The 12,860-nt window shown below is 37.6% G+C and overlaps 1 protein-coding gene across 1 annotated transcript in view; it reads left to right on the top strand.

Annotated features, from left to right (window-relative positions):
• The window catches only part of LOC149140793 (phosphoenolpyruvate phosphatase-like), a 328,894-nt gene extending 316,453 nt beyond the window's left edge, over nt 1-12,441 (top strand). The window contains exons 8-10 of the mRNA XM_089446728.1: nt 10,726-10,847; nt 11,033-11,194; nt 11,850-12,441. Of these exons, the coding sequence (XP_089302854.1) occupies nt 10,726-10,847; nt 11,033-11,194; nt 11,850-11,940 (375 nt within the window). The 3' untranslated portion in view covers nt 11,941-12,441. The remainder of the gene's footprint in view (nt 1-10,725; nt 10,848-11,032; nt 11,195-11,849) is intronic.
• The last annotated feature ends 419 nt before the right edge of the window (nt 12,442-12,860 follow it).

Genomic DNA, 12,860 nt, shown 5'->3' with positions numbered 1-12,860 from the left:
CAAATTTTCAAATGGGAATTATTAGATGGAGTTGAAATGTCAGTTCAATCAATGCCTGAATTCCGTAAAAGCAAAAAAGATTCCTTCCTTGACATAGAGATAGATCCAATGGCTTATGTTAATCGGTGGACAAAGTCCGATGATAAATATCTCTTTCCACAGAAGAATCTCTATGTTACAACCGACACGATAAAGTTTGATATAGGACAATCATCAAAGGCACTACTAAAAGGAGAATCTTCTACAGTCTCAACAAAAGAAAAAGCAGCTACAGCAAAAGGAAAAGAGAAGGTATCCGATGATAAAGCAACCATTTTCGTAGATTTGTACCAAGATGCACAGGAGCAACAGGACCACGCATGGGAATCAGAATATTTGGAATGGTTAAATCAGTCATGGCTAAAGCAAAAGCTTCCCTCATCCTCATCAGAAGCAGACGAACCCGACTACGAATATGATAGTGAGGACCTTGGCAGTGTATTTTCCTTTAATTATTGTACTTGAGAATATTGAGCAAACATCGTCTGGACTAAGTAATGTCTGACAGGACCCTCAATAATTCTCATATGTTCTTAGGATTTATATATGTGTGTGTGTGTGCGTGCGAGAGAGAGTGAGAGAAAGAGTGTTTGTATTCTGTGCTTTAAGAGACCAGAGACTAAAAGGCTCTACTCTGAGGCATTACTTGGTATGTAACATATTTATTTGAATTAATACTGAAGCCTGCTGGGCCGCCTGTCTGAGGACAGTTTGTTCCAAGATCGCCTTAAGTCGGGATTTTAAAGCGAGTAGAAGACCAAAGGAGTTGTGTGTGTTCTCGTATTTCTCGTGCCCGTGGTGGACGGTGTGAGGAATTTCAGCTATTCTTCAGTGATTCAAGTAAGTTACAGAGTCCATCATCCCCATATGGAGCCAAAGGTTGACCACTAGAGTGGCACCTGATGATTATATGAAGACTCCATGCCCAAGGATGATCCAGAGGACACTTGTACCATCAGATATCGTTAGTCAACAGATTTTTTAACTCTACTTCTATTTTCTCATCATCTTTCTTGTACCCAGATTCCACACCCTATGGGGAATTGTAATAAGTGATACTAGTAATGATGAGTTTTTGAGTTTGTAACAGGCCTAGGATGTTGGGACTTGATCAGTAAACAAGTACACCTTGGAGTGTTTTTTTTATCTGGTTAATTATCCCTTTTTTTCAGAGGCGGATAATTTTCTGAGTTTTTTGACTCACGTTTTACCCCAAAGCCAGAGTGACGGTTTGAAAGTTGAGCCCCTAACACATCTTAGTGTCTAGAGTTAATGTATATTACCATACTAAATCACACAAAAAATTTCGTGGAATTTGGTTAGGTCTAGGTAGTCATTTTTTAATTTTTTAGATTTTCCGCACTGTGGAAATTGCTAATAAAATTGTATTTGTAATGTAATAAGTGATGTCTAGAGAAGTTGTATGGGGTATGAGTAATGAAATTTGCACCTCTCACCCTCAACTTTCTACTATGACACACTTTGATGGGTTAAAAATGTGTTTTGAACCCTCAAAACCCACTTTTCCTAAGTTTAGTGGGAAATCTGGCAATTAATTAAGCCAAAAATTAAATAAATAGAGAAAAATCAATATCCACACATGTTAAATGTTGTGGAAATGAGGTGGAAAATTATAAGGGAGTTAAAGTGAAGTCCCAAGGTAATGTGGACTCCTAAAATCAAGGAAATGACATGTGCTCAAATAAAATCAAATTTCTGGCATTAAAGGAGAAAGCTGCTTACTTGGAAATTCGAATTTGTGAAGTTAATGCACATTTGGAAGGATTTGGGAGAATATTTGGTGGAGATTTTTGTGGAAAATTGTCCCCACATGGGTTACTATCCATATACACTTGTCATTCTATCATAAAATTCGAATTTGGCACATAAAGCAAGAAGAAAATGATGTCCACTTGCCACAATTCGATTTTTACACTCGACATTGGACCTCCATTCAACAAATTCAAATTTCTTTTTGGGATTGTCACCTCATACCACTTGTTTAATCACTTCTACATTGGGATTGGCTCTAATGTCATTTGTCATTGTCATTCTTCATTGGGATTTTCTCCCAACTCTTTATATAATAAAGCCATGGGCTCTCATATGATATCATGTAATACGAGCTATTGTACTTGAGGAGACTTTGCAGGATTGTATTCATTACTTGCAATATAATATAACTGTCTTTGGGGTAAAGCGTGATGGTGTTCTTCTCCTTGCATGTGTGGTAAATTCTTGACTTGTTGTTATGCTTCTATTTATTTCCTCATGTCATTATTTCTTTCATGCTTGTTTCAAGTTATGTTAGTATGCAACTATCTCATATTAGCATAAGAATTAATTATTTGCTTTAGGAAAAGAAATATTTTAGTGGATAATAAATGTATCTCTAAAAATTCTTTCCACTGCATTTATTTAATTTCATGTCGATTTAATGATTTGTGGTGAAGTTTTGTAGATGAATCATTATTTGGTCAAGTTTTTCAAGCATGAGGGGAAATTCTCCGAGGAACCAACCCATTCTTGAAAAATATTCAAGGAGAACCCACATGTTTTGAATTCCAAAGTCTCATATATATCTTATTTGTGTCTTGCAGAGATTCTTTCAAGTTTCTTAAAGCTTTTATTTCTTGCATCAAAATATCAAACTTGGAAAAAAATATTTTTTACGTATTGTAATTCATTTATCAATATCTGGCTATTTCAAAGAGCTGAGTCATGGTTAGTGTGGAAGCCGAAAAGACTAAGCAGTCCAAGAGACCTTGGGATCTGAAACCCAAGTCACAACATTGTATTATAAATGTACATCTCCTGTTAATAAAAAAATGAACTCACTGATTTATCTTTCATATTGTTTGTTGTCCATGTGTGTTTAACATGGTATCAGAGCGGGCGATCTCCTGCCCTGCTCCACTGTGAGCCACCTGTTTTTCTGTGGCCTTTTTATGTGCATGTCAGTGCTGCACCTCTACCCATAATCCTATAATAGTAAAGTTGGCCTGGTAGATCTGCAAACTCAAATATATTGACAGCGCTGCATTCTTTCCAAGATTTGTTTGCCATTTCTTTATTTGGCCAGTCAGCTATAGAAATAAAATTACTCTATGTTTATAATGTTACTCAGTTCAATTCTGTGGCTTTTCTCTACTGTTGGTCATGCCTCCCTGAGCGCTCTGCCAGCACTACCTGTCTAGTTGCACTAAACATTATCGCTTCTCTCTCACTGAAATCGGGTCTGACACTATTCCTAACGTCTCTGCCAAGCCTGTGCTGCCTCTGTCAAGTTAGCGTTACTGAAACAAACCTGTGCTGTCATCCTGACATTGAAACGCTCTCTGCCTCTGTCGTTCTGTCTCTGCGTTGTTCCTGACATAACGCTCTCTGGCTGCCTCTGTCCTATAACTCCTATTTTCTTTAAAGACTATCAATTCGAATCCCTTGGAGCTAACTATGAGCGCTAGTTTTGGTTCCTCGCTGCTGCAGCTTCATTAAGGTGACTGTGTACTGTCAAAAGACCCTTGTGATATGTGAAACCGTGTAGCCAATTTCTGGAACAGCGTCTGGGTTGCTGAAGCATCTGTGTGAAAAACTTCGATCAACAGTGTGAGATACCGCCACTTGCATCAGCCAGCCCTGCCTGCGTGAGACCAAAAGCAGATTGTTGAGAATCGAAGTTGACAGAAGAAACTTCGATCAACAGAAAGCGTCCGGTGCCTACGCCACGAGGTTCCAAAGAAATAATCGCTTCCAGGTTCTAGATCATAATGTTTTACAGAGATAATCACTTCAATTTCATATGTAAAGTTTGCAAAAGATAGACGACACTTTTTGAGTCGCTATTACATGAAACTTGAGGTACAACATTCCTTTCTTTGCTGTTTGATGGCCGATATTTTCACTGGTTATATAATTACCTGGACTCTTATGTATCCTTACTCAGATTTGTAAGTTTTACTCTCACGTGGATTGATAATTTGGGGGAGGTTTGCTTCTTTTTGGTGGCGGATTGCGTTTATTGTGTGAATCAGAGGGTGGAGACGGAGTTTGTTAGCTATTATTCGTTTCTATTGAAAATTGTTGTGAAACGAGACCGCCTTAAAGAAAGTTGGCTGTTAATTCTCGAAAATTTGTTTTGCTTCTCTCGCTGATTCAATGGAGATTTGTATCAAATATTCAGTGATTCGAACTGCTCCATGTATTGTGCTTTTGAAAGTTTGAGACTTCGGCTTGGAAGCTGCATTCGTTTTATGGTGGCAGTCGTATTATGAGCTGAAGGCCGCCTCAAAAGCTGCCTATGATTCCCATTCTCTGCAGTTGCAAGAATCATACGGCCGTTTCCTTGGATTTCAAAATCTACACCTCCACTTGCCATCACAGTTTCACTTTTTAGATCTACCTGATTGGTTGATGTGTTGTTCCACGAAGCTATAGCACCAGAAGTAGCATTTGACCGACGAGCTGTTTGAGACCCTATTAAATCTGGGTAGCGGAATTTCACTGTGACTGAGAGATGCATCTGAAACAGAAGAGCCATCCGAACGAGATTATGGGCCCTTGCCGTTTGCTTTCCCAAGTCTAGGCAAACTCCCAAGTCTGTAGAGACAGCGGAGTCAGCTCCCAAGTTTTGTGGAGTAAACTTCCAATCTTTTTTTGAAATCTTAAGTGTTCTATGATTTGGATTTTCCAGCAATCATTATTGGAATTTGGTTATAGAAAAATTGTTGGCGAACTTTTATTGTATCTGGGTCGTGCAATCTCAACGATTAATATCTATGATTCCAGTTATTTTTCAAATTATTTAACCAAATTTTAGGCAAAAATGATCAGGACAAAAATGATTGGAAACGTTTCATTCTAAATTTTTAGTCAAATTTTGGAAAAAAAAATAACTGGAAAAGGTCCCAATTATAGCATGTTACAAGTCAACTGCATAGGCTTGCTAAGTCCGGAGTCAACTGTTGACTGTCTTGCCACGCTGAGTTGATTGCTTTAAAGCCAAGTCTGGTAACTTTGGTTTCATTCAATTAGAAAGTTTTCAGAAATCAGTGGAAGGCATTGCCCTTTTGCCACTATGGTCACAGAAGGTTGTGCTGAAAGAAGTTGGTGAAATATATGTAAAACATAATGCAACAGAATGCAATGTATTCAGAGGTTCAGAGACCTGTTTGGCTGCACCAGATTACTCTAATTACATAAAGACCTGCAATTCTAAAAACAAACCTGTTGACTGTGCTTTCAAATCATTCATTACAAAAGGTTCTTTTGAAGGTCTATCATTAGTACCGCAACAATATGTTGGAGCAGAAGTGATATCATCATAGCATCAAATTTAAGGTCTTCAACAGTAACGTAGCTTCATCATCTTATTTTATATGGATTGTAATTGGTGCTTGTTGGTCGCACACTGATCATTTGTTACACGGGATATTGCTAGTGGGTGTTACCTTTTTGCATTGAGTAGTAGTTGTGATCAGTGTTTGAGGTGTAATTCTGACATTAAAGAAAAAATGGCCAGAACCAGTGAAGTATTACAGTTCCTCAAAACTCTTATACAATCTGCTGTTGATGACACATTACAAATCAGCAAAAGATCTCTCTCAGAAATTCAGACATGCTTATATAATGCACAGGAAAAGATTGATTTTTTGCAGCTTGAATCACAGCTATAGCAAGAAGAGCTACATCAAAATAGACACCATTCTGAACCTGTTTTTGTTCAGAACATTGAGACAACCACCCATCAGCAGCATATTAATAATGGTACAGTTCATTCAAATAAAGCAGCAATTGTACATGCAAATCCAGAAACTCAGTTTGCACTTCCCAAGCCCATCATCAGACCTTGGGAACAGCTTGTCCACAACAAGCACAGAACTGGTCTTGGATATGACAAGGACTTGTCCTTTCATATTCCAGACTATGCCAAGCCCATTCAGTTTCAGAGTGCTGGATTCATTTATGACAGTTCACCTGCTCCTCATGACAGTTCAGCTTCAGCTGTTCCAGACTCTGCCTCTCTTCCACAGCAGCAACAACAGCAACAACAACAGATCGTGAAATGCCAACACTGTGACCGAGTTGGCCATCTGAAAGATCACTGTTTTGATCTTCATCCATGTGAGCACTGTCATAAAACCAGCCATTCTTCACACAGATGCTTCAAAAACAAACGTCCTGCAAGAACAAAAATTCATCTTGGATGGATCGCTTCTTGGCAATGGGCATCAACAGCCAAGAAGATATTCCAAACACATGTCAGAACTTGTTCCAGAGTATTGAACAATCTCGCAGTTGAGTTTCCTCCATCATCTCACCTTGTATCTGACAGGGGGGGAACTGGTCTTGGATATGACAAGGACTTGTCCTTTCATATTCCAGACTATGCCAAGCCCATTCAGTTTCAGAGTGCTGGATTCATTTATGACAGTTCACCTGCTCCTCATGACAGTTCAGCTTCAGTTGTTCCAGACTCTGCCTCTCTTCCACAGCAACAACAACAGATCGTGAAATGCCAACACTGTGACCGAGTTGGCCATCTGAAAGATCACTGTTTTGATCTTCATCCATGTGAGCACTGTCATAAAACCAGCCATTCTTCACACAGATGCTTCAAAAACAAACGTCCTGCAAGAACAAAAATTCATCTTGGATGGATCGCTTCTTGGCAATGGGCATCAACAGCCAAGAAGATATTCCAAACACATGTCAGAACTTGTTCCAGAGTATTGAACAGTCTCGCAGTTGAGTTTCCTCCATCATCTCACCTTGTATCTGACAGGGGGGGAACTGGTCTTGGATATGACAAGGACTTGTCCTTTCATATTCCAGACTATGCCAAGCCCATTCAGTTTCAGAGTGCTGGATTCATTTATGACAGTTCACCTGCTCCTCATGACAGTTCAGCTTCAGCTGTTCCAGACTCTGCCTCTCTTCCACAGCAGCAACAACAGCAACAACAACAGATCGTGAAATGCCAACACTGTGACCGAGTTGGCCATCTGAAAGATCACTGTTTTGATCTTCATCCATGTGAGCACTGTCATAAAACCAGCCATTCTTCACACAGATGCTTCAAAAACAAACGTCCTGCAAGAACAAAAATTCATCTTGGATGGATCGCTTCTTGGCAATGGGCATCAACAGCCAAGAAGATATTCCAAACACATGTCAGAACTTGTTCCAGAGTATTGAACAGTCTCGCAGTTGAGTTTCCTCCATCATCTCACCTTGTATCTGACAGGGGGGGAAATGATGGTCATCTACAAGCTTCAAAGTCACATCAAGCGAGCCTGAGCCACAACCTGCCACACCAGTTTCAGAGTTGTAGCCAGAGACAAAGATGCATGAACATGCCTTCAGTTGGCAATCTGGGACACTTCCTCTAGCAGAAGACTCCAGCTTCTTGCCAGTTTTGGAAGAGTTCCAGGAATCACAGAGTTGTTGGTCATCCTTAAACCATCACAGATTAAGAACACTTCCTCTAGCAGAAGACTCCAGCTTCTTGCCAGTTTTAGAAGAGTTCCAGGAACTGCACTAAGCGTTCCAGTGTTGGTGGTCATCCTTAAACCACCGCCCTTTATACCAACATTTCATAGAGCACATTCAGCCTAGTGCTGCCATGCATTTTTTGCACATTTTGTATTACAGCTCTCTTCTTGGACTCATACATAACCCTTCGGATTAAGGGGGGGAATGTTGGACACCTAATCCTAAAGGGTTAGTGTGGAAGCCGAAAAGACTAAGCAGTCCAAGAGACCTTGGGATCTGAAACCCAAGAGTCACAACATTGTATTATAAATGTACATCTCCTGTTAATAAAAAAATGAGCTCACTGATTTATCTTTCATATTGTTTGCTGTCCATGTGTGTTTAACAATACTTTTTGGTCTAACCTCTTGTAGATTATTTTTGTAACATACTTTGTTGTCATCTTGGTTTAACATTTGAGTTATTTTTGTATCTTTTTTAGCAAAAAAGTTTCCATGCTTTGATTTGTAGATTTATTCATCTTGAAAGCGTTTATAATAACTTGTGCTAACAATTTAGTGTTTCACTTTTCAGGGTTATTTTAGCTTTCCATTTGAAAGAATTTCACTTCATTTTAAGCAAAATACAATTTCATTTCTTAAAGAGCAAATACTTGGAAGGAACTGGTTGTTTATGTATTTCATGCTTATCTTATGATGGTTATTGCTCATATCATTTTTTGCTTATAAATCTTAAAGAGATAATCTATTTAAATCTAACAATTCTCCTAGAAACCCACATCCTTTTTAAATTAACTTTTCATTAGGGACCACCCCCCTTAGCTAACCTAAGAGATAGCTCAAACGGAGAGAGTTGGGATTAGTGTGACAGACCCTTCTCTGAGTTCCTTGCAACCAACCACACTTTGTGGGGTTGAAGGCTTTTCTCACTGACTTGTAGGTAGGTGTAGGTGGCAAGGTCAACAAGTCTCATATCTTTGATCAACAAACTTTCAAGAGCTAGGATTTTTGTCAATAGAAACGTTTGAGAGGGAGCTTAGCATCAAATTGGCTATTCTTAGCATTGTTTCTGACCATTTGTTTTATCGTTTTCATGAAATGTTTATTTTGTTGAACATGTTGAAATTGGTAGTTGAGGGAGCAATTCACAATTCCCTCCTTGGAGAAGGCCTGCAAACCCTAAGGAGACCCCTCTTGCACTTGGAAAAAATAAATTTGCACATGGAAAAATATTATTCTTAATGTTGGTACAAGTCGGCCTAAAGAGAGAAATTCATCCTCTTAACTTACATATAAATAGACCTAAATTGACATCACTTGAAGGAAACACATTACACATCACATCTTCTTCATCTGGTTCGATCTCTTCTTAAAATTGTAGGGTCAAGTTCACATGTGCAAGAGAGAGAAGTTTTGTTGACTGCAATGACTTTTGTTTTCAGGCATCTTTGACCAACATTGCCGTGGGGCATAATTGACTTGGTTGACCAAATTTTCTGATCTGTTTTGGAAGGTTGAATTCAGGGAGACTTCCACTGTTTTGACGTGGGCACTTTGACCATCTTTAATCGTAGATCTGAAACTAGGGTTTCTGCAGGTTGACTATTGGCTTTGACCAAATTGCAGGAGGAATTTTTGGATCTGTTTTGATTGGCTTTGACCAAGCAAGGCTGAATTCTTTGCTGCTTTGACCAAAGTTTTCTGGGCACATTTCATTGACTTTGACAGGGCCGATATTGCAGCACTAGTACTTTGACCAGATTTGACTTTTATGCTCATCATTGATTGGATATTGATTTGTTGACTTGGATGGTCAAGGCTTTGACCTTTGACTAGTTGATAGATGTACTTGGACTATGTATCTTTGTTGAACATTTGATGAATATCAAATAGAAGAAGAATTTGGTTGGGTTTTTCCCCTTGTGGGGTTTTCCCTGGTCTTTGACCTAGATCTCTGTATCTCATTGATCTTGGTTGTCTTCTATTGTGCATATTGTTTACTGTTCTATCTACAATTGCTTACTGTTATTGGGTGATTGAAATTAAATTGGAAAAGTTATCGCTACTAAAAGAAGAAATTGTTCAAGTGATTGTTACAGCATAAAACATTGAGACAAATTAACAGAACATGTCCATTTTTCTTTAGATATTCATAGACAAGCATGGGACTAGGAGCATTGGCCTCATAGTGAGGTGGCATATCAATGACTTAGATGGATGTCTCTGACTGTGACCCTGTTACATAACAGTGAGTTAGATACATACAGTGACCTTGTTAACAATGAACCTGATGTTTGATTGTAACCCTATATGACTTTGATCTTGACAGTGACTTAAATGGTGAATGTCAGTACAAGCGATGGATGGTTATGTTACAACAGAACCGTATGGTTTGAGGATGATATGACAGTGATAGCAGAACTTCTATGACAACAATAGTCAAGTAATGTTCTTATGACAATATGATATGATCTGTTGTCGGATTGGCCCTAGGTGGCCTATGCAATTGATAATGATGTCTCATGATGTTGTACTTTGTATCTTATCTGAACAATTGATGAATATCTAATAGAAGAAGAATCTGGTTGGGTTTCCCCCCTTGTGGGGCTTTTCCTGGTTTCTGACCTAAAGGCTAAATCATGGTGTCTCTGTGTATGCTTTTCTGTTGTTGTTCCTTATTGTTTCACTGCATTGTTGTTTATTGTTCTCTCTACATAATTGGTAATGATGATATGATATGGGGTGAACGTTATTTGGAAAATGTGATCTGTAAATAATTAGTAGATTTGAAAATGCAATTATCTTCAGCAAAGAACAATCAAGCCCTAAAAAAAAATTAACGAAATGTCAATATCTTGTGAATATGGTCTATGCAACTTCAATAGGGTGCAATTAAATAACAATAAATTTATCAACTCTCACATGCACATGCCAAGCAATGAAATCCTGAAATCCTGGACACATCTGTGAAAAACCTGGAGTTTTCTTTATATTCCTATTTTTATTGATAATAATACTGCTTATCTATTAAGTTCATAAAAATACACCTGTCCAATATAAGCAAAATAAGTGTCTTTCTTCTTTGCTTTCTGTATGACCTGTTGCTTCAGTTTTGATATGTCTATATTGCAAGATTCCCTTTGATAAAACTTGATGCTTTGAACTAACAAACTTCCGATGTCTGTTTGCTTTGCAGTATAGAATGTCTAATGTAAAATATAACATTACAAATGGAGCATGTAAACCTGAGCAAGATGAATCAGCTCCAGTGTATATAACTGTTGGTGATGGTGGCAACTTAGAAGGCCTTGCTGGGCCGTATGTAATTAAGCCAAATTTTTAGTAGATTCGATTTTCATTTTAATGTTTTTATCAATATATGTTTAGTAAAAATAAATAATATGAGGCATATACATGCATGCATTACTGGTTGCTTTTAAATCAGCTTGAAGCTGTTTTCCTTCTTAAAATTGATCAAAAGCTAATTTTGTATCTCTACACAGCTTCAAAGACCCACAGCCTGCATACTCAGCTTTCCGTGAAGCCAGTTACGGTCATGCTATGCTAGAGATAAAGAACCGTTCCCATGCTTATTTCTACTGGAACCGCAATGAGGATGGAGTATCTGTGGCTTCAGATTCACTTTGGTTATACAACCAGCATTGGTATGTATGAGGCTACGCAGACTAGCTTGGTGTTTGCAGTGTTATGCAACTGGACGTATCGAGCATTAAGAATAAATCTTTGTCAGTCTGTATTTCAAACCATCAAACAAAATAGAAATTTCCATGTTCTGCATCTGGTCAATGTATTTAGACATCTTCGTGCATGCTCTAAATTAATAGAATAGTATATATCCATCTTAACCTGGGATCTGTGAAGATCAAAGATGGATATAATAAACTCAAGCTGCAAATCTCGATCCTGTTTCAACATTATATACATCATTTTAATAATTATTTAGGTTTACACCTTGGCTTTTTGAAATCCCTGTTACACACTTTAATAATTATTTAGGTTTACACCTTGGCTTTTTGTAATCCCTGTCGACACTTAATAGATCAAGATTAATAGATTCAAGATTAAGATGAATCTACCTTTGTTTAGGTATGACAGGATAAACCATATGCAATATGCAGTTTTTTTGACATTATGTTATTTAAAAAAAACCATGCTGGGTGGCATTATGCACATGACATGGAGATTGCGCCCATATCAGGCTGTAGAGTTCATTGCTTCACTCAGTACAATAATTCTATGTTACGTTTACAAGAATGTCTCCAGAGTTGAGGGTGCTGATACTTTCGTTATCCTTTGCAGGTGGAGCAAACGCCAAATAAATCCAAGGCGAAGATTGAAGAAAAACCATGACAATATGCGCACTGAGCACCTTGGAATATCTTTCATCTGATTGGAAATAATCGATAAAAGTGGAAGTTCTCAAGAAATGTAATAATATGTATCATAAACATGCACGACCTAACTATGAAATTAATTCAGTTGTTATATTATTTAAATCTATCATTTTGTAGAGCCATAGAAGCTCCTATTTGGACAAAACAGCTTCATGCATTTTCAGCTTATTAATGCCAATGTAACTGGCTTATTTAAACAAGAATAAAAATTTCCACAAAAATTCTCGAGTGATGTTGTTCCCTGCAAGCCATTTTGTCCAATCTTCTTTAAACATTGTGGCAAAACTAAATACATGTCGCATTGAACATGTGCCTTCCAATTTTACTCTATAGAAGGCTCGTATTACAACGTAGAGAAATGCCTGAGTTTCTTAAGCTTGGATAAGATGGCTCATTGTGGAGCAATTTTACTTGATGGTTTTCAATATCTAGATGGCTCATTGTGGGACAATTTTATTTAATGGTTTTCAATATCTAATCTTCTGTAGTTGATTCAACTTTGATCTTTGGATATTTGATCTCATCTTTGGATATTTTTACGTAGCGTTATAGCTATATCGATGGTATTGATATCTAATTCTGGTTATAGAAATTATATTTACATGGTATCATTGGAGCAAATTCCTAATGTTGCCTCCTCTTCCCAATTGGAGGCTAAATTCAATGTCAAATATTTTTCATAAGAACTTGGAGTAACTAACTAGTATGTAACTAACTGATATGGGATAGAAACCATTTCGATTATTGCAATTGAAAATTTGATATTCCTTTGAATAAAAAGTGTTTCATGGAATTGTTTGAAGAAGACTTTTCTGTTAAAGATGCATATCGAAATATTTTTTAGCGGGTGAATTTTTGTCAATTGGCTATTTTTCTTTTCTTGGAAAAAAAAAAATTGTAAATTGACAAATTTTAC

The sequence above is a fragment of the Pinus tabuliformis genome, chromosome X (genome assembly GCF_031772625.1).
Source record: "Pinus tabuliformis cultivar Carrire ecotype Pingquan chromosome X, CPIR1, whole genome shotgun sequence".
Classification (NCBI taxonomy): domain Eukaryota; kingdom Viridiplantae; phylum Streptophyta; class Pinopsida; order Pinales; family Pinaceae; genus Pinus; species Pinus tabuliformis.
The sequence above is the reverse complement of the archived record's forward strand: the minus strand, read 5'-3'. Positions and strand labels throughout refer to the sequence as shown.